Below are 20,415 nucleotides of genomic sequence, written 5' to 3' on the forward strand. Positions count from 1 at the left end.
CAGCTAACCGACGGTATTGCGTCGGATTATCAAAAGAGTCAGTGGCCTGACACACAGGCTGAGTCACGGAAGCAGGAGTGGCCAGCGCCTTGCAATCTGTCATGCCGGCTCGCTATAGAATGTCCCGCATATAACGTCGCTGTGAAAGCATCATACCGCCCGAGATAGGTATGGTCTCTATGCCGAGAAAGAATGTAGGTTGCCCTAGATCTCGAATCTTGAAGGCCGACGCCAGTTGCCCTAACACGGAGTCAACTAAGGCTGTGTCGCTCCCAAGCATGATGATTTCGTCCACGTATACAAGTAGGAAGACTCGAGCACCAGCAGCAGAGTAGTGAAACAGAGAAACATCTGTTTTGGAAGCAATAAACCCTGTCAGAAGTAAGAAATCATGCAAGCGTTTGAACCAGGCGCGGGGAGCCTGTTTCAACCCATACAGGGAACACTGTAAGTGGCAGACATGATCGGGATGATTGGGATCCTCATAGCCCGGCGGCTGCCGCATGTAGACCGTCTTAGCCAAATGCCCATTTAGAAAGGCATTGTGAACATCCAACTGTCTGAGTGTCCATCCTTGAGAAATTGCCAAAGCGAGCAGCAACCGAACCGTAGTTGGTTTAACTACTGGGCTGAACGTCTCAAAGAAGTCCTCGCCGGCTACTTGGTTGTAGCCTTTGGCGACTAGACGAGCCTTGTATCGCTCCACCGTGCCATCAGCTTTCCGCTTGGTGCGAAAAACCCATTTACACCCTACGACATTCATCGCCGGAGTGGCGGGAACAAGCGTCCACGTGTTGTTATGTAGTAACACGTTGAACTCTTGGTCCATTGCGTCTCGCCATTGTGGATGGCCTACCGCCTGAGAGTAGCAAGATGGATCATCCGTGGATGCGGTTAGAACATGAAACGGCTCCCTAGTCCCTTGTGTCATTCGTCTGAGTCTCATAACATGAGCCCGTTCCTGAGGTCGGGCACGCCGAGCCCGTCTTCTGACCACGGGAGGTTGAGCTGGAGCCGGTGCTGGACCTACAACAGGACAATGAGTAGTGACCAAAGTTTCATTAGTGGTGTTGTGATGCAAAACGGGACTAGACCCCCATGGTAAGCTGGGTGTGGTCTCACATAGCCCAGACTGCACGGGGCTCTTGGTTGCAAAAGGGAAATGACTTTCATCGAAGCGGACATGGCGACAGATGTAAGTTTTCCCGGTGTTTAGGTCCATGCAACGATAACCCCTAAAGGATGGTGGGTAACCTAAGAAGACACACAGACTGGACCGATACTCGATTTTATGACGATTGTATGGACGCAGGTATGGGAAACAAAGACACCCGAATACACGTAGATACGTGTAAGTGGGTGGAGATTGATGTAGACGGTAATAGTGTGTATCAAACTGGAGTGAGGATGAACGTAACCGATTTATTAAATAAGTTGCAGTTTCAAAAGCGTGATCCCAGTATTTTTGTGGAACAGAGGCTTGTGCCATCATGACGAGCCCGGTCTCGACAATATGCCAATGCCGGCGTTCGACACGACCGTTTTGTTCATGTGTATAGGCACATGATTGTCTGTGTACGATTCCTAAGGAGGTGAATAGTTTGTGTAATTTTTGATATTCCCCCCCCCCCCCCCCCCCCCCTCCCCCAAATCAGACTGGATGGACTTGATAGAACGTGAAAACGTACGTTCTACCGTCGCCCGAAAAACATCGAAAATTTTATATATATCGGTTTTGAGTCGTAGCGGATAATACCAACAATAACGGGTATTATCATCTACGAAGAGTACAAAGTAACGAGAGCCATCCGCAGAAAGAACAGGTGCGGGACCCCAAATATCGGTATAGATAAGATCTAAAATATTATTGCTAGATTTATCTACCCTATCTAACGGGAATCGTGAGGATTTCCCGAGTTGACAAGAAGGACATAAACTAAGAGATACATTTTTATTTGAATTAACTGGGCATTCCCGTAAGACACGTTTTAGCGCTTGTTCGTGAGGATGACCGAGACGTTGGTGCTATTCTGCGGATGAAGCACGGGCCGAAACAAACGCATGATAAGAATTTGGAACTGACAGTGAGTACAATCCCCCCGAGCTCGGCCCTTTAAGAAGAACCGCCTGTGTGATTGAATCCTTCACAATAAAAAAAATCAGGATGAAATTCAAAGTAACAATTATTATCTTTTGTAAATCGATTTACAGATAATAAAGAAACTGACAACTCGGGGACATGTAAAACACAAGATAATTTTAATGGCTTAATGACCCACGGAATTACTGCATGACCCACACTCGAGATTTTCAAACCTGTGCCATTACCCACTCTCAGAACATCATCTCCGTGATATTCGTCGGCTTGCGAGACCACACCGGAATCCGGCGTAGCGTGTGTGGATGCACCCGTGTCCGGCAGCCAAGACGCCACTGCCAGCATCTCCGGCGACTGCAACATGCGCCGATGGCGGTGGCTCGGAGTACCGCCTGTAGCAAAAAGCCGCCGAGTGGCCCTGCTTGTCGCAAATCTGGCAACGCAGGCCACCGTTTCGGCCACGACCACCGCGACCGCCTCGCTGGTTGCCGCGATTCTGTCCGCCGCGACCACCTCCGCCACGACTCTGGGAGCGGCCTCCAATTCCGTGATGCCGGCCTCCTCTGCCAGCATATAATGCCGTCGACGACGCAGGAGCATAAGCTGGAAAATCATCCGCATGGATGAACTGTTGTGCCTGCAAATAATCCGCTAATTGCGGAATTGTCACTGGTGTACCGGTGACTGCCAAGGAGGCTGCCATAGACCGGAATTCCGGTCTCAACCCCCTAAAAACATATAAATTTTGCTCCGTTAGCGTGAGTGGTCGCCCAGCAAGTGTGAGATCCTCCACCAAATGCTGAGCACGGCCGAGATACTCTGGGGTTGAGCTATCTCCTTGACGCAACGCTTGGAACTGCCCCATGAGATTGAGGCAACGGACCTGCGACGAGGAACCGAGGGCCGTCTCGGCCGCAAGCCATACCGACCGGGAGGTCGTCTGTCCGAGAGTGAGGTACATCACTTCCTCCGAGATGGATGATATGAGCAAGGATAGGATGGAGGCATCCTGCTCAATCCATGCTTCGTGTTCCGGATTCGGGACCACGGACGCCGCGCCGGCTTGATCGCCGGTCGAGAGCTCGAGGACGGGAGAGGGACATGGCCGAGAGCCGTCGATGAAGCCCAGCAATCTCTGCCCGCGTAGAAACGGAATTATTTGCGTCCTCCAGTAACGATAGTTCCGATGTGTCAACTTTAACGACACAAAGTGATGCGCACTAGTGAGGGAGTTTGGGTGAGTGTTTGGGGAGGAGATGGTGGCGATTGTGTGCGTTCTTTCGGAGCTAGACGACATTGTCGATCGGAAAAGGGAGGAGAGAGAATAATCGGTAGTCTTCTACTGGCTAACTGATACCAGATGAGTTAGGGAAAAGATAATTAATTGAATAACAGAATTACAGATACATTAATACTCTCAGAGAGAGAGAGCTATCCTCTAGGCTAAAGACTAGACAACTAACAGATTGTTACAAGACTAAGTAATAACATAATAATAAATAACATAATAATAACTTAGTCTAATAAGTAAAACACCTAAAGGACTTGTACCGTTGATTCATTCATTGATCTTCTTGTATATATGTGCATTCATTAAATATATTAGAACCCTTTGCAACAAAAATACTTGGTTAATATTTAAAAAAAAATAGTAACAATTATAATGAATCTCCTATATTACATTGTATTCATATACTATGAATTATATATTTAAATAAACAAATTAAACGTTAAATTATTATGTCAGATTGTTCATATTTTAATTTTTTCTTGAGATTTCCTAATTTATCCTTAATTATATGATTATCCGATCTGTTAACTTTTCCATTAAGTACCGTTAATTCACCATTAGTCTAATTCTAATATTAAAGTCTAATATAGAATTATAACTACAATATTAATCTAATTCTAATATTAAAGTCTTAATAGAACTCTAAACACAACCTACTGCCGGAATCTTCTCAAACAATATTAGTATATATTACCAAGTGGCTTGTAGTTTATTGGTATTGGGTTGCTCCCCTAAGTGGGAGGTGTAAGGTTTGAACCTCAGTGGAGGTAAATAGTGTGTATATGTAGGGTATCCCCCTTCTTTATAATAACATACAAAATAATATAATCAATCTTGACTATATTATCTTGCAATTCTAAACTTAGAATTTCCAATTTAAATACGCAAATTCAGCATTCAATTATCTGTGCATGAACAATTTCAATATAATCTTGCCTTGATATACTTTAAAATACTTATTTAAGAAAAACATTGGGCATTATCCCAATCGCGCAATACACGTAAAAAACTAGTATTTATAATAAAATGCTTAGGCCTTGCCATAATAATATAATGAAGTTAATTTCATTTTTGGTCCTAGATTAATACGTGACAGTCTATTTTTAGTCCTTTTTTATTAAAACTTTTTTTTGGTCATAATATTATTGTGACATGACTAATTTTAGTCCTCTACCAACAAAATCGTTGAAATTTCGTTAAATAGAAGGACATTTTGATCTTTATAATACAAAGTGCGTTGACCCGTTATATATTTTATGTTTATTTTTTAAAAAAAATTCATAATTGAAGAGCGAAATGCTCTTGTATTTAATGCAATTGCAATAAATTTTTTTTTATAAAGGACCAAAATTGGTCATGTCAGAATAATACTGGGACAAAAAATGGATGTTCTGATAAAAAGGACTAAAAGTGGACTGTCACCTATAAATCTATGACAAAAAATGGAATTAATTCTATAGAATGGCAAAATCATAATTTGCTATAGAATTTCAATTCCCTCCAACCAAATAATAAAATAGAAATTTCATTAAATTTGGTAGGAATGTAATTGCAATTCCATCCTACTAAACACCCCATAAGATGTCGTTTGGTTGAAACTTTTGTACTTTACTACTGGAATTCATACCAATCATTCCCATTCTCATATTTTTTTTTGCCAACTTTTGCTATTCTGCTATTGGATTTAAATCCTATATTAATAATCATAAAACTCATTACTCATTTTCTCCCTACTTTTGAACAATGAAATAAAAAATGAAGAAGAAAAAAAATAAAAATGCCAATGCTCATGCATTCAGGCATTAGGTAGCCCTGGCATCGAATGAGTAGACTACTTCATTCACTCCGACTCTTACACTTCTCGGTTGGCTTCTCAACAGGAGAACCAAAAGTTATGACATTCAAACTAGGACTCTAACTCTACCAGAAAAGTTAGCTTATAACTTATGAGTACGGATTTGGCCCCAATTTAAGTATTACACCACAATATTTTGTGGAATCGATGTAGGATCATATCAGTATCGTTTCGCTTTATTTTGCTTAACTCCACTCATTTCGATTTATTTTGCTTAACTGCACTCGTTTCGCTTTACTACTCTCTTCCACCTGTCTCATAGTAACAAACATATACAACAATTACCTTTAGAGGTATGAAAACTTTAGTAAATTTTTGGTTAACCGATCGAACCGACAAAGTTCTGTTAACCGTTTGTTAACCGAATTTTTTCGCTTCGATTAATCGTTAAAGGTTTTTTAAAATTTCGGTTTATGGTTAATTCGGTTTGAAACTATCGGTTAACCGAATTAACTGTACAGTTAACTGAAATTTTAAATATATAAATAAATAAATAAATAAATGAATATATATATATATATATATATATATATATATATATATATATATATATATATATATATATATATATATATATATATATATATATATATATATATATATGTGTGTGTGTGTGTGTGTGTGTGTGTGTGTGTGTGTGTGTGCGCATTCATATGCAAACCCCCTTAAAATACAAACCTAAGGACAAATAAGGGCCATTAGATTAGATTAGATTTAAATAAGAAAACATTAATACTAATACTAAACTGATAATAAAAAGGCAAATACGAGAATGCATGGAATCCTAATTAGAGAACGAATATGAATTTAATAACCCACTTAAATTACATTGGAGTAATTAGAGTAGGACTTTGTATACTGCAACTAACACGGCACCCACCCCCCATCGGCAGCCCCCCACCGCGAGGCTGAAGCAGAGACACGCCGGTAATCAATGGCAATCACCACCCTAGAACTCCGAGAGTCGAGCATGGATTATACAACACCATCATTACCAGGTATTCACGCCAACCGTTATTTTGATAAGTGTAGAATAGAGTGTGATTAATACCGTAGTAGTATATCGATATGTAAATTCATGATGAAGAAACAATAACTGTGCGAATTAGGTTCTAATCTACTGGAGCAAACCATACGAAAATAAGAGTAATAGCATAGTAAAAGCCCACAGGAGATTAACGAAAGTGTACGCCTGCGTTTCTGGTGTCGCGCACACAACAGTGGTCCCGGGTGCACCAAGCAGAAACCACCCAAAACCGGCTTGTCAAAACGAGAACACAGTAGCAATTTAGACAACCCAAGCACAACGCTGGAGTATACCATGCACATATTCACCAACCCACAATAAATCAAAGCCCCACGCTATATCTAATCATTTACACTTGGACCACCCCTTTAATGTGTATATTTGTTGTGTTTAATAGGTGAGGGCCAATGCGGACACACTGACACAGAATGTGAGATGGGAATACGCGAAGATGGTGCGAAATACTGGAGATCGACAATACAAAATGAGAAGACACCGTACGAAGGACAACAATTCGAAACAGTAGAGACCGTGATTGATTTCTTTGTGGAATACGCTAAAGAGGCAGGATTTGATGTTAGGCACGGCACAAAGTGTAGAAATCGGAAGGGGGAAGTGTCAATCAAATACTTGTTGTGCTCACGAGAGGGTTACAAAGCCGAAACAAAAGAATCCCAAAATAGCACAAAAGAACGAAAGAGACGAAGGAGAACGTCCAACAAGATAGTATCTACGGCACGTATGGTAATGACAAAGCGTGTCACAGGCGGATACAAAGTCCATGCAATCGAGCTGCGACATACACACTGTCTATGCTCAGACGCCGGCAAACCTTTTTTAAAGATAAATAGGCAACTCGACATCGGCCACAAAACCTTTTTGGCTCACTGTGCAAAGGCAAACATAGGTCCTACAAAAACTTTCAGACTATTCAAAGAGATGGTGGGAAGCTTTATAGATATAGGAGCAACATGCATTGAGTTCTGCAATTTTAGGCGAGACCTATTGGCCTATATAGCTGAGGCAGACGCCCAAATGGTGATAGAAGACATGTTCAAAAGAAAAGAGGACAACCCGGACTTCTATTTCGATTTCGACATAGACGAAAAAGCTCAATTAACTAGATTATTCTAGGCAGACGCACAATCCCAAAGGAATTATGCATGCTTCGGCGATGTCATGTCATTCGACGCTACATACAGCACAAACATGTACATCTCAGTATAGATTGAATACAAACACTACTGTGTGTGCATGCCTAGTAATATAGGTGTGCGCACATAATAATGCAGGTACATGCAGCGGAGTAAGTAAACAGACGAGCGCAATACTAACACCAACCGTGCTTACATTGCAGGTACAAGTTAGTGTTCGTCCCTTTCACGAGGGTGGATAACCACAAAAGATGCATAACATTTGGGGCAGGCCTGATTGCGAAAGAAGATGTAGAGTCATATGAGTGACTACTAACTAAGTTCAAAACTGCAATGGAATATGCGCCAAGATGTACTATAACTGACCAAGATCCTGCACTAAAGATAGTGGTACCACAAACTATGCCAACAACAAGGCACCGATTCTGTATGTGGCACATTATGACAAAAGTGGGGGAAAAGGTAGGGGTTGCCTTGTGGCACAATCAGGACTTCAAGAAGGCATTGAATAGTACTGTATGGGATGACACACTAACCATAGATGAATTCAAGAGAATATGGGAAACAATTACGAAGGACTACAACCTTACCGACAATAGGTGGTTTGCCCAGCTTTACGAGGCGCGTGCATCATGGATACCAGCATACTTCGATGACATATTAATGGCGGGACTACTCAGAACAACATCAAGATCAGAATTAGAAAACAACTATTTTGGTAAATTCACAAACCACCACTGCAGCCTAGTAGAATTCATTGCGCAATACAACAGCGCCATCGGAGAACAAAGACATAAACAGGCAAGACTAATCGCAGAAAACGAAGGTTCGTACCCTGAAACTAAAATCCCTTTGAGTATTGAGAAAAATGCTACTACAGTGTACACTATAAACATATTCTACGAATTCCAAGAAGAGGTATGGGAAGCCAGTTTCACGTGTGACATCATCGACAAACACAACATAGGGGATATATGGAAGTACACAGTTAAGGACACAAATGGAAAAATGTATGAAGTAACCGAAACCCCACATTCAAAGGAAATAGAGTGTGCGTGTAAAAAGTTCAACCGTGTTGGTATACTATGCAGGCATGTGCTATTGGTGATGAAGACAAGAGGGTATGAGTCAATCCCAGAAAAGTATATTGTTCCACGATGGACACGAAACGCATGTGCACAACCATTATATGATGTCCCGTGGGCAAGAAAAACAAATACTACCAAGACGAATGAAACAACAAAAGTTGCAAATCAACTATGGAATGAATTCTACAACTGCATGGGATTAGTGAATGGTTGGACTGACAAGATGGACCAAATGTTGGCAACATTGCAACAATTGAAAAAGGATCTACAAAAGGAGGTGCAACAAACACAAGAGGGTGCACACAACGAATCTGTGTTTGAAAGACTAGTAGGATCACGCAGACCAAGCGACATACAAATAAACCCCCCCCCCCCCCCCCCAGGTTGCAAAAAACAAAGGGAGTGGAAAGAGACTCAAAAGCAGCAAAGAAATAGCCACCACAAAGAACCAAAAGAAAAAGGAAAGGACATGCAATATATGCGACCTCCGGGGCCACAACAGTCGTACCTGTCCGGACAGACTTGCATAAGCAAAAGTTTGAAAGACTTCAGAATGTCATTATGTTTACAATTATGAACCATATTTAATTACTTATATGAAGCAAACACTTTATTTATTACCACCACTTAAATTAGGCAAAAAGGAAATAACTAACAGCACACACACCGCACGACCTATATGTGCGCACACAGCAACACATACATGCGCACCCAGACCCATAGCCAACAAACCCCGCACTCACAGGGAAGTATGCCGTGCACACATGCAAATGGGTAGCCGTGAGTTATTTTTTGGGAACACAAAGGTAACTGATTTAGTATAGGCAAACGCTGAGTGAAAACACGCACACACAATACCACACAAACCCGCACACGGATCAAAGACAACCCAACCCAACAGCAACAAAGCTAACAGCGTGACGAGACCGCATCAAACAACAGATTATCAAAGCTAACAGGGTGCACACTGGGGGAGATATCAATTAGTCGACCAAGACATGTGAACAAAGCAACAATATATTAACCACATAAAAAAACTGATTATCAGCCATATATTTACCACAGCTAATGGCAGTAACCACAAAAAACAGCGCGAGCACAGTGTGGAATCAAAGTGTGCACATTACATACCCCAAAAAAAACACACACCATAACTAAAAAAGACATAACTAAGTCGAAGGGAGTGGAGCTGATATCGACCGGTACGCCCGCAAGGTAAAAGACCATAAGGTTACAAAATCTTTAAAAAAAATGAATTGGAAGCAACAGTGCAGACACTAACCAACTCCTCAACACACACACCATACTTGTCCGCCTTTGCTATGAGATTGGAGTCATTATCAATAATTTCATACCGAAATCGAACAAAATCAAAACACAACAGGAAATAGTGACCACAGCGTAGAATCGGGAAAAAAATCTGCACACAACAAAAGGGTGAAATATAAATGGGATTGGCTATGCACCCAAACAGAAGCCAAAGATATTTTCAGCACCAAGCACCCAGAAACAGGCAAGCATGCACACAAAACCCAAAGTAAGACTGAACACAAAATGACAAGCATACCATGTCAATCGCCGTAATATTTTCATACGGAGATGCTTGGAGGTCCATCATTAACCTCTCACGGAACCACACGACCCTTTGATCCCATCCCCGAGAAGTATCAACCACAGTCGTGAGCTAACACAAGCCACCACCAACGCACAAAACAATCCAATTAAAGATTAAGCAAAATAACTCACGAAAAAAGAAAGGGAAATGAAATTTGTGCAACTAAAACTAACCGTGGTTATACAACTTGAATAATACTAGTTATGAATTTTCTCTCGCTCCCGTTCGCGAGTCTTCTTCTTCCCTAAGGTTCTAGGGTTTTGCCGGTTTAGGGTTTTGCTGGTATAGGGTTCTGTGGATATGGCTGCTGATGACGATCATGATATTGCACAAATGTGCACGAGCCTCACGCTTGCTGATGTTGATGACGAGGAGGTTTCAGTACAAGTTCCAATACAACAAACATCTGATGTGAATCAGGATCCCAGTTTTTATGCGGTCGGACGGCTTGTGACGACGAAGCCAATTAGGTTTGCCTTTTTTTAGGATACGATGGCAGCGGTATAGCAACCAGCGATGGGAGTGACGACAAAACAGCTCTAATCGCATCGCTTTCTGTTTCGTTTCTATAATGAGAATGACCTGTCTAGGATCGTTGAGGATGGACCCTGGTCGTATGAGCAGAGTTTATTGGTTATGAAGAAGATGGAGGCGGGGGACGGTCCAAGGTTGGTTGTCTTGGATCATGCTACGTTCTGGGTGCAGATACATTCTTTGTCGCCTGGGTTACGCACTGATGCGGTGGTTATTGCGATTGGACAATTTATGGGAACTCTAGTATGTACAAACGACAGGAATTTTGGGGGATCTATGCGTACATATTACCGCGTGCGCCTGAGTGTTGATATAACCAAGCCCTTGAAGAAGCAGATGAAGCTCAAGAAAGATAATGGCCAGTGGGCGTACATCGAATTTCGGTATGAAAGACTACCAACCTTCTATTTTGTATGTGGGATCATAGGGCATGGGGATCGAGTGTGTCCGAAGAATGCACTGGGGATTGACGTGCGTGCGGAGAAACCTTATGGAGCCTGGTTGCGAGCTGGTAATCGCCGGGTGGTGCCAACTGTGGGGAAACGGTGGATAGCTCCGGAGATGGATGTAGACTGGAAGGGATGGATTGCTCCTGGAATGATGGGAAATTCTGATGCATCAACCAGGCAGGGAACAAGCTGGGGAGCTAGTGGTCACCAATGATTCTAAGAGGAAGCGTGTGGAGACTGATGGGGAGAATGGGGGAACGAGTGTGGACTGTGAGAATGGTTTGTCAAAAAACGGGGAGAAGGCGGGACTTGCTGCGCAAGCCCGCCAAGGATTATGAGTAATGTCTTGGAATTGCCGAGGGCTTGGCAACCCAACGGCAATTCGAGTCTTAGCGGACCTGGTCCGCATGAAGAGGCCGAAAGTTGTGTTTTTTATGGAGACTTTTGTGGATAGGAGCAGGATGGAAAGTGTGAGGGTGCAGTTGGGGTTCGACAGTGTGTTTGTTGTTGATGCTGTTGGACATAGCGGCGGTTTGGCAATGCTATGGTTGAATTCTGTGTGTTTACAGGTTACTGCTTATGATAGTAACTTTATTGATGCAAGGGTGGAGCTTGAGGCGGGAAGCCCGGGGTGGCGGTTCACGGGGTATTATGGGTTCTCTGAGAGAGCACGAAGGAGAGAGGCCTGGCAGTTGTTACGAAATTTAGCGGGGCAGAGCACAGAACCATGGGTTATAATGGGTGAATTAAACGACCTGTTACATCAAAATGAGAAGAAGAGCCGAGCACCCCACCCACCCTGGTGTATAACGGGGTTTGGGGATGCAGTTGTGGATTGTGGGCTTCAAGATTTGCCATTCTCTGAGTATCAGTATACATGGGTCCGCTCATGGGGTAGGAGTTATATGGTGGAGGAGAAGCTGGACCGGATTCTTGTGACTGAAGATTGGAGGACTTTGTTTGCGGAGGCTACGACGTGTTCTTTACCTTGTGTTTATAGTGATCACATGCCGTTGTTGCTAACTCCAGTAGCTGCGGTGAATGCTGTGCGCCGGAAGCGGTTTCTCTTTGATAATATGTGGTTGAGGGAGGACGGGTGCCGTGAAATTGTTGCACACAGCTGGGATCGAACTAGACAGGATGTTCTACGCAGAATAGAGTCATGTGGCCGTGACATCTGGAAATGGGGGAAGACTTATAACAGGGATTTCTAGAGACGTATAGAGCAGTGCAAGTCAAGGTTGGAGACTTTACAATCACGGTATGATCAGGGTAGTGTGGCGGCATATGAGCAAGCCGAGAGGGACTACCTAGTTTTGTTAGATCAGCAACACTACTTTTGGAAACAGAGAGCGAAAGAGCACTGGTATAAGGGTGGAGATTGTAATAGTAGGTTCTTTCATAATTCAGTAAAATCAAGGAGGATGAGGAATAGTGTAAGCAGGCTCAAGGATGAAGATGGGAACTGGGTGGAACACGAGGTTGAGATAGGCCTGGTGATGCAGGGCTATTTTCAGACATTGTTTGAGGCAGACCAAGGGGATATGAGTGAAAGTGGTGTTTCAGATGCACCCAGACAAGTCCCCAGGATCAGATGGGTTGGGGCCGGGATTTTTCAGCATTATTGGCATATTGTGGGGGAGGCAGTAATGGATTTTTTAGCATTATTGGGACCCGCTGCCACCACCTCCCGGAGGTCGCCCGTTGACCACCCACTGCCACGCAACACCACAGCGCGCACCGGCCAGGATCACCACCGACGACGCAGACGCCTACACCGCCCAGACCAGCCGCATCCTCGCCGTCCGAAACCAAGCAGGTCGCCGCCCCGTCACCGGAGCTTCGTCGAAGCCCCGCCGGAGTTCGCCGGAAAAACAAACACCAGAAAAGACGCCACCTTGGAAAACCACACCATGCCGAAAAAACCAGTTGGTATCCGAACCCCGGAATGGAACGACCCCGATTACACGGTGATCGGAGGTAAAGCCCTCGAACCTGACCAATTCTCTCCGGAGTTGGTCGATATGCTTAAATTTCAAGGGCTCTTGGATACCTATCTCGCAATCAAGGGGGATACGTACCCCGAATTGGTGAAAAAATTCTATCACCACTTGATAGCCGTCAAGCGGGGTGATAAGTTGGAAATCACCGCCAAGGTCCGAGGCAAGGAGATAATACTCTTCGAAGGCCGCTTGGCCAAACTCCTGAAACTGACCACCACCGGTGTGTCAGATTATGACCGGAAGGGGTGGATCGGTACCCAAGGCACGGGGTACAAGGATTACCTCGAGTACCTACTCGGAAAGGAAGATGGCTTCACCTCGGCCACCCGGCCAAACAGGAAATGGCTAACCGCTGAACAAAAGATACTAGTTATGATGGTAACTGATAGCTTGTTGCCCACGAACAACAAAAGCAAGGATGTGGGCAGCCTAGAGTGCACCTTTGTCTACTTCCTAAAACACAAAATCAAGTTCAACCTACCGGCCCTTATGTTGAAACACATGGAGTTTTGCAAGACTAGCACCCAGCGTAGTCTACCTTACGGGATGATCCTAAGTTGGATCAAGGAGAAAAAGGGAGTGGACTTGAGCCACACGAAGATCAAACCCGTGAGCGGTATGGTTTTCAATGCCCAGAACCTCCGCCGCAATGACATTTACTACACCGGAGAGGGACAATACATCACCCTCGATGAGGTTTGTCTTAAACCCGAAGAGGAACGAAGGGAATTGGTTGATCGACTGGATATCTCCAACAAAAAGCTAAAACGGGCAATGCAAGAATGTGGAGGACTGGAAGGACATGAGGAACAAGAGGAGGATAGCGAACCTAACCCACATGCACCCGCGCGAGAAAGGGGAAACCCAGAGGACCGAAATGAAGAATCTGTCAATGAGCGCATCCTCGCGAAACTTACCCGGCAAAACTAGATCATGGATGAAGGGTTCTCATCCCTAATCCATGCAACACGCGCGTTAGATCAAAGGGTGGCAGCAATCGAGGCCATGTTGGGCACACGCGGGGCGTCCAGCTCGGGAGTAGGAAACCAAGGTAGGCCCCAAACTTTCCAAACACCACCTCACCAAAGATCCAATCTACCCCAGAAAGAAACGACACGTGGAGCCACATTTCCTAACCAGGAGGCTAAAATACGTGACGTCCAGGGGTGAAAGAATGGATCCACGCACCGGCTTCGGGGACGAAGCCTCTCGTAAGGGGGGAAGGGTGTAACACCCCGTGTTACGGCCTCTAAAACAAACTAATTATTTAATTACTTACCCTAAAAAGAGAATTAAAATCCATTAATTAACTCGGAATGGTCCACCATAGTCCATGGACCCTTATCCCTAAACCAAGCCCTTAGTCCTATAAGAAATAGAATTAGTAAATCCATATCATCCAGACCCTAATTAGGACTCTTATGTATATATAAGGACATAGGAGGCACCTAGAACTCACACCACAATAGCTTTCATCACACAAGAATTCCCATAGGAGAGATCAAGAAAAGGAGATCTTAAAGAAAAGACCCTTTATAGCCAATGATTCAAATTAAGGCTAAGAGGTAACCCATGTCTCAACAAAACTTATTTTCATTGTTATAATCTCCTTCTTTGGCTCCTTACCCTATGCTTGTGTCTTGATAAATCTTTTATGATGATTATAATATGATCTTGATGATTGATGAGATGATATTATGTGTTGATCTTGATGATCTTGATGATTATAAGAGGATCTTGATAATTGTGTGATGTTCTTGATTTTAAAGATAAACGTTGATTTTGATGATTTGAATATGATTAGAGCCCTAGGTTGAATTGGGAATTTCGTATCGTAATATTCTTGGTATATTTGGGCGGGATTTCGCATGTTCGGGTGTTGATAATGTTAGAAGTCATGTTAGGATGTGTTCATTGTGATTCTTGGTTTTGATCCGTTATTTGACTACGTGGTGTTGTCGTTTGTGTTTAAAAGTGTCTAAACATGGTTTCGGGTTCCACAAAAGATCCCGGGACCAATATTTTGAAAGAGAGTCAGTGGGGGGTAGGTGGGGGTAGGGGGACCCGCTGCTCGAATTAACGTCGCCGGCAGCGGGCAGCCGGCGGGCAAACGACTGCCCGCCGGGCACCCGCTGCCCGGAGACTCGTCACCGGCAGGTGATCCTCCACCCGCCGGCCACCCACTGGATTTTTCCCCACCTTGGGATTTTGGCTTCCCCGTTAGATGTTCCCCGACCCTCGTGGTGTCCCGACGGACTTCGTTTATCGTGCCTAAGTCTAGTTTGATGTTTTGGGTACCGTTCGTAGGATAAAAGAGTCTTGTGTATTGCATGCTAGTTGAATTGGTACCCCGTTGACCTAGGTGAAAGATGCATGAACCCTTAGGATATTTGCTAGTACGTGGATGACCACACATAGGTTTCTTTATACGCTTCCCCCCCCCCCCCCCCGCCCCTCACCTCCCACAACGTGATAATATGAATTGCATGTGCTTGCTACGTGATAAATGTGCATGAATCCCCAATATTGGCTGCGGCCAAGTTGGTTTTCATAGGCTGCAGTCCACCGACTGAGCTCGTCAGCGGTGTGTAGGGCTGCAGTCCACCAAGTGGGCCTCATGGGCTGTAGTCCACCAACTGAACGCGTCAGCGGTGTGTAGGGCTACAGTCCACGAGGAAAGCCATAGTCCACCGACTGAGCTTGTCAGCGGTGTGTAGGGCTATGGTCGGCTGCGATCCACCGACTGAGCTCGTCAGCGGTGTGTAGGGTCGTAGTCCCTAAAGAGGATCACAGTCCACCGATTGAACGCGTCAGCGGTGTGTAGGACTGTGGTCAACCCCTTCATGCTGCGGTATGAGGTAGGGTGCTGCGGGGCCGTGTTAGCGCTATATGCGCTAACCCTCATGTATGGGCATGCGATTGGTCCCGTGGCGCCACTAAAGTATGCTTGTGTGATGGAGATACTGATTGAAAGATGATTGACATAAATGTAAATTGTGACCTTAATATGATGATGTCTCTATATATTGATTATAATTGTTGAAATGTGCTTATCCCTATCTATCGAGTCTAATCCTGGTTTTAAAGTTAGAGTCTCCTAAGTATGTATCTTCCTGCTTCAAAATGATTTTCCTATATATATATATATATATATATATATATATATATATATATATATATATATATATATATATATATATATATATATATATATCTATATTGTATTTTAACGCGTTGGAGTGGGTTACCGACATTATTCGCTGAACAGATATATTTGGCTTTCAGGCGCGGATGAGTAGACTCCAGAGCGCGCTAGAGGACCGAAGCTTAGATAGATAGTTTCCCTTTCGGCCTGCGTGCCATGATGATGTATTGACATTACTTTGAGGATATTTAGTTAGTATAGCCTGTGCATCTGAGTTTTCCAGCTCAGATGTGGCATAACACCCCAAACTATTATGTTAGTATGCTATGTTTCGGAATTTATGATAGTATTACCTTTATTATAAAAGTTTTAAAAGTTTCAAAAATTTAGGGTAATTACAGTAAACCCCTAATATCATCTTTATGTCGCATGGACAAATCCTGAAGCGCTTCAACAAGCACACCAGACTGCCCTTGAAACTTAACAGTAGGAAATTCAGCATCCTCTTCTACAGACCCCTCACCACCATCAGAAGAATCTTCAGTCGCATTCCACAGCGGGTCTTGCTCCAACCTAGCCAAGAAAGCCAAAGGTGGGGAAACGAAGTCATCATCGCTCACACGCCCTTCGACCACCTGTGGAACAGCCCGAACCCCCTTAACCTTCTTACCTGCAGAAAAGAAGACTCGCAATATTCACTATACATCTTGGCACACCCACCAGACAGCTAACAGAGCACAATTTAAACCAAGACAGCTAACAAAAAAAAAAAAAAAAAACCCACCTAACCACCCACGCACACACCTACGCCCAACCCCTGCACACAACTAGGCACCAAAGTAAACACAGACACAACAGTTTAAGAGAACAGAGCACAGTTTAAGTACACACTTCCAACACTAACATAGCACAATTTAAGATGAGTGGGATGCGAATTTAACACAGTAGGCAGTGTATACTAATCAATATCGAAACCTGGAAATGAACTACAATTATTATTATTATTATTATTATTATTATTATTATTATTATTATTATATATATATATATATATATATATATATATATATATATATATATATAAACCCCCCAAAACAACACGTTTCATACTTGAAATTGAAATTCTAACACAGGATATTGTAATTATTTATTAACTTAATTCAATTTGTTAAAAACAAACAATTTTTAGCTGAGAAAATTTAACACGAAATTCACTGTACAATTTTTTACAAATTTTTGAATGTTTATAATTGTTTCTAATGCCAACAAAAACAAAAATACGAAACAAAAATACAGGCATGTCATGAACAAATACATATATTTAACAAAAAAAAAAAAAAAAAAAAAAAAAAAGAAGACAAACGGAAAAACACCGCCAACCACCGAATTAGTGCCCCCTAATTCTTGACCGGCGAACGCCGGAAAATCAATAAAAAAAATGACCCAAAAAAACAACGCCGTGCACTGCCGAGGTGCCTACCACCGCACCGGAGCTGACATCCACGAACCCAGACCGCCCCAACCCACAAACGAGCAAAAAACAAAAACCCTAGCTACAAAATCCGACAACAAAATTGGCAAACCCGACAACCCCCGATCACAACCCCATGTCTATCAACCACCAAGCAACAAAACCCCCAAAAATTGAGCGCAAAAGAAGCCAGAAAGCGAAGAAAAAAAATAACAACAAACAAACCAAACTAACCTCGGCCGACATCCGGTGGTCCCCCCCCCCCCCCCCTCTTCAGCCTGCCGCGGTCCCCCCCGACAACCATAGCGACGTGGGATCGAAGAACAACTTAGCACCAGATGGAAGCCGACGCGATTAGCAGAATCCCGTCACACACACTCCCTACGCACGACAAGCGAAGAACGGAAGAATAGAAAGAGTCCAACCGTGCGCGTGAGTTTGAACCTAACCCTGACTAGGATTCAATACACCCAAAATACCACATGTACCCCTCTTAACATAAAAACTCAATAAACAATAGGATAATGCACGCCCAAATCACAACCGTCCAAACGCATCATCCAACGCCCCAAATTAGTCTTCATGTTTATATTTTAAGATGTGCATATATATATATATATATATATATATATATATATATATATATATATATATATATATATATATATATATATATATATATATATATATATATGTGTGTGTGTGTGTGTGTGTGTGTGTGTGTGTGTGTAAAATCCTTATAAATTTGTAAATGATAGTGTTTTTGTATATTTTCTTATGGATTTATTATTATATGTATTATTTTAATTAGATTTATTATTATAGGTATTATTTTTAGGATTTAAAATTTTAGTTTAAAAAAGTTCAGTTAATCGGTTAACCGACCGATTAAGCGAAAAAAACTTCGGTTCGATTAATTTGGTAATACAAAGTTCAATTCGGTTAATGGTTAACGATTAAAGCTTTAAAAACTTCAGTTAAAACGGTTTGATTAACCGATTGATAACTCCTAATTACATTAGGTAATAAAATTACCTATTGAAAGATGATCTGTAATTTTGGAAATGGGAGATTATTTTATATGATTGGTATAGACTTATTACTCTCATCCTTGAGACACCAAGTAAAATATTATATATAATGCATATTAAAGACCTATCTATATAGGACACTCAAGCGAACACTCTAACTCTACAACAAAAACTAGCTTATGAAATTTGAGTAGAGGTTTGACCCCAACTACTTATGTATCACTCCCCAATCTCTTGTGGAACCGATGTGGGATCGTATTAGTACCATTTCACTTTATTTTGCATTACTAACTCACTTCGTTTTACTATACTCTGCCACTTGTCTTCTCCCAATAACAAACATATACAACAATTACCTTAAGTAATAAAATTACCTATTTAAAGATGATGTGTGATTTTAGAAATATATGATGCATATGAAAGACCTATCTATAAATATATGATGCATATGAAAGGCCTATCTATATTCTACCCGTGAGCCACGGCAAATTATTGTGTGGACCATGGTTCACACAATGTTATGTGGACCATAACAAAAAATACATTTTTAATATACTAAATGTACATTATTTTTGTATTGAATGTACATTATATATTATAATGTACACTCAGAACAAAAATAATGTACATCCCCTGAATATAATGTACATTATTTTTGTACTAAATATACATTATTTTACAGTAAACAAAATATGGTCCACACAACTTGTATGAACCATGGTCCACACAATAATAATTGGTGAGCCACGTAATAGGTTTGATGGTGCATAAATAAACATTTGTATTATTGGCATGTGAGTGGGGACCATGCTTAATTGGCATGTTTAGATTGTTTTGTTAGATATGGCCTATTTGATGAACAACTTGAAGATAATGATAAAAAATGACGGTGGAGAAATGGCATCCAACAACTTGTGTTCGTTGTTTTGGTCCGCTTTAGCCTTTAATTATTCTTCCCAAAGAATTGTTATTTTGAATCTCAATAATTTTGCTGCAGACTAAAGTCTTATTTGAGCTCCCAGTCAATAAACTACACCGCCAAGTAGCTACCAATTCTTCTCCGCCCACGGCAACAAGTCATTAAGTTTCTGTACCACACGGTTGGTAGGTGTAGAATAAGTTGATAAATTAAAATACAATATATATAAAAATATATTTAAACAAATAAAGAGATTTAATTTAGAAAAATTAATCACAACTAAAACTTGGTACAAACTCAAATGATCGAATTTATTTATACAAAAATTTAAAAAATAAAAATAAAAATAGGGTTTTTAAATATTAGATTATATAAATCCAAACGAAAGAAAAGGGAGATTCAAGTCGTGTATACCACACACTTTTCTTAAAACTGATTCCCTATCTTTCCGGAGTGCTAAGAGCGTTGTAGCATTACTTTCTCAAGATAAAATTGATCACGACTTAATGTTTGAACACTCAAACAAAAATTTTGACGAACTAGAACAATAGGCGAGCACTTCGCTAATTGACTTAAGTGTTGACAGAAATCCGCAAGAAAAGATTTTGGTCACGCCGGCCAAATCTCACCGGAAATATTTTATAGGTTAAATGATGAGGGTATTTTAGTCATTTTACTCAACTTTTCTTTATTTTACCCATTTCCGGCAGACAATTTTTTCCGGCAACAATTTAC

At 42.0% G+C, this 20,415-nt stretch overlaps 1 protein-coding gene across 1 annotated transcript; it reads left to right on the forward strand.

Moving 5' to 3' along the window:
• Positions 1-11,452: 11,452 nt before the first annotated feature.
• Positions 11,453-12,325, forward strand: LOC109160487. The gene has a single exon (XM_019308774.1). It carries the CDS (start codon positions 11,453-11,455, stop codon positions 12,323-12,325), a length of 873 nt encoding a protein of 290 aa, XP_019164319.1.
• Positions 12,326-20,415: the final 8,090 nt, after the last annotated feature.

This window comes from Ipomoea nil, unplaced genomic scaffold (assembly GCF_001879475.1).
Source record: "Ipomoea nil cultivar Tokyo-kokei standard unplaced genomic scaffold, Asagao_1.1 scaffold2848, whole genome shotgun sequence".
NCBI lineage: Eukaryota > Viridiplantae > Streptophyta > Magnoliopsida > Solanales > Convolvulaceae > Ipomoea > Ipomoea nil.

Bases quoted from the DNA above. Each gene is read 5' to 3' on its own strand.
- LOC109160487 (XM_019308774.1), top strand. From the start codon at position 11,453: ATGTCTTGGAATTGCCGAGGGCTTGGCAACCCAACGGCAATTCGAGTC.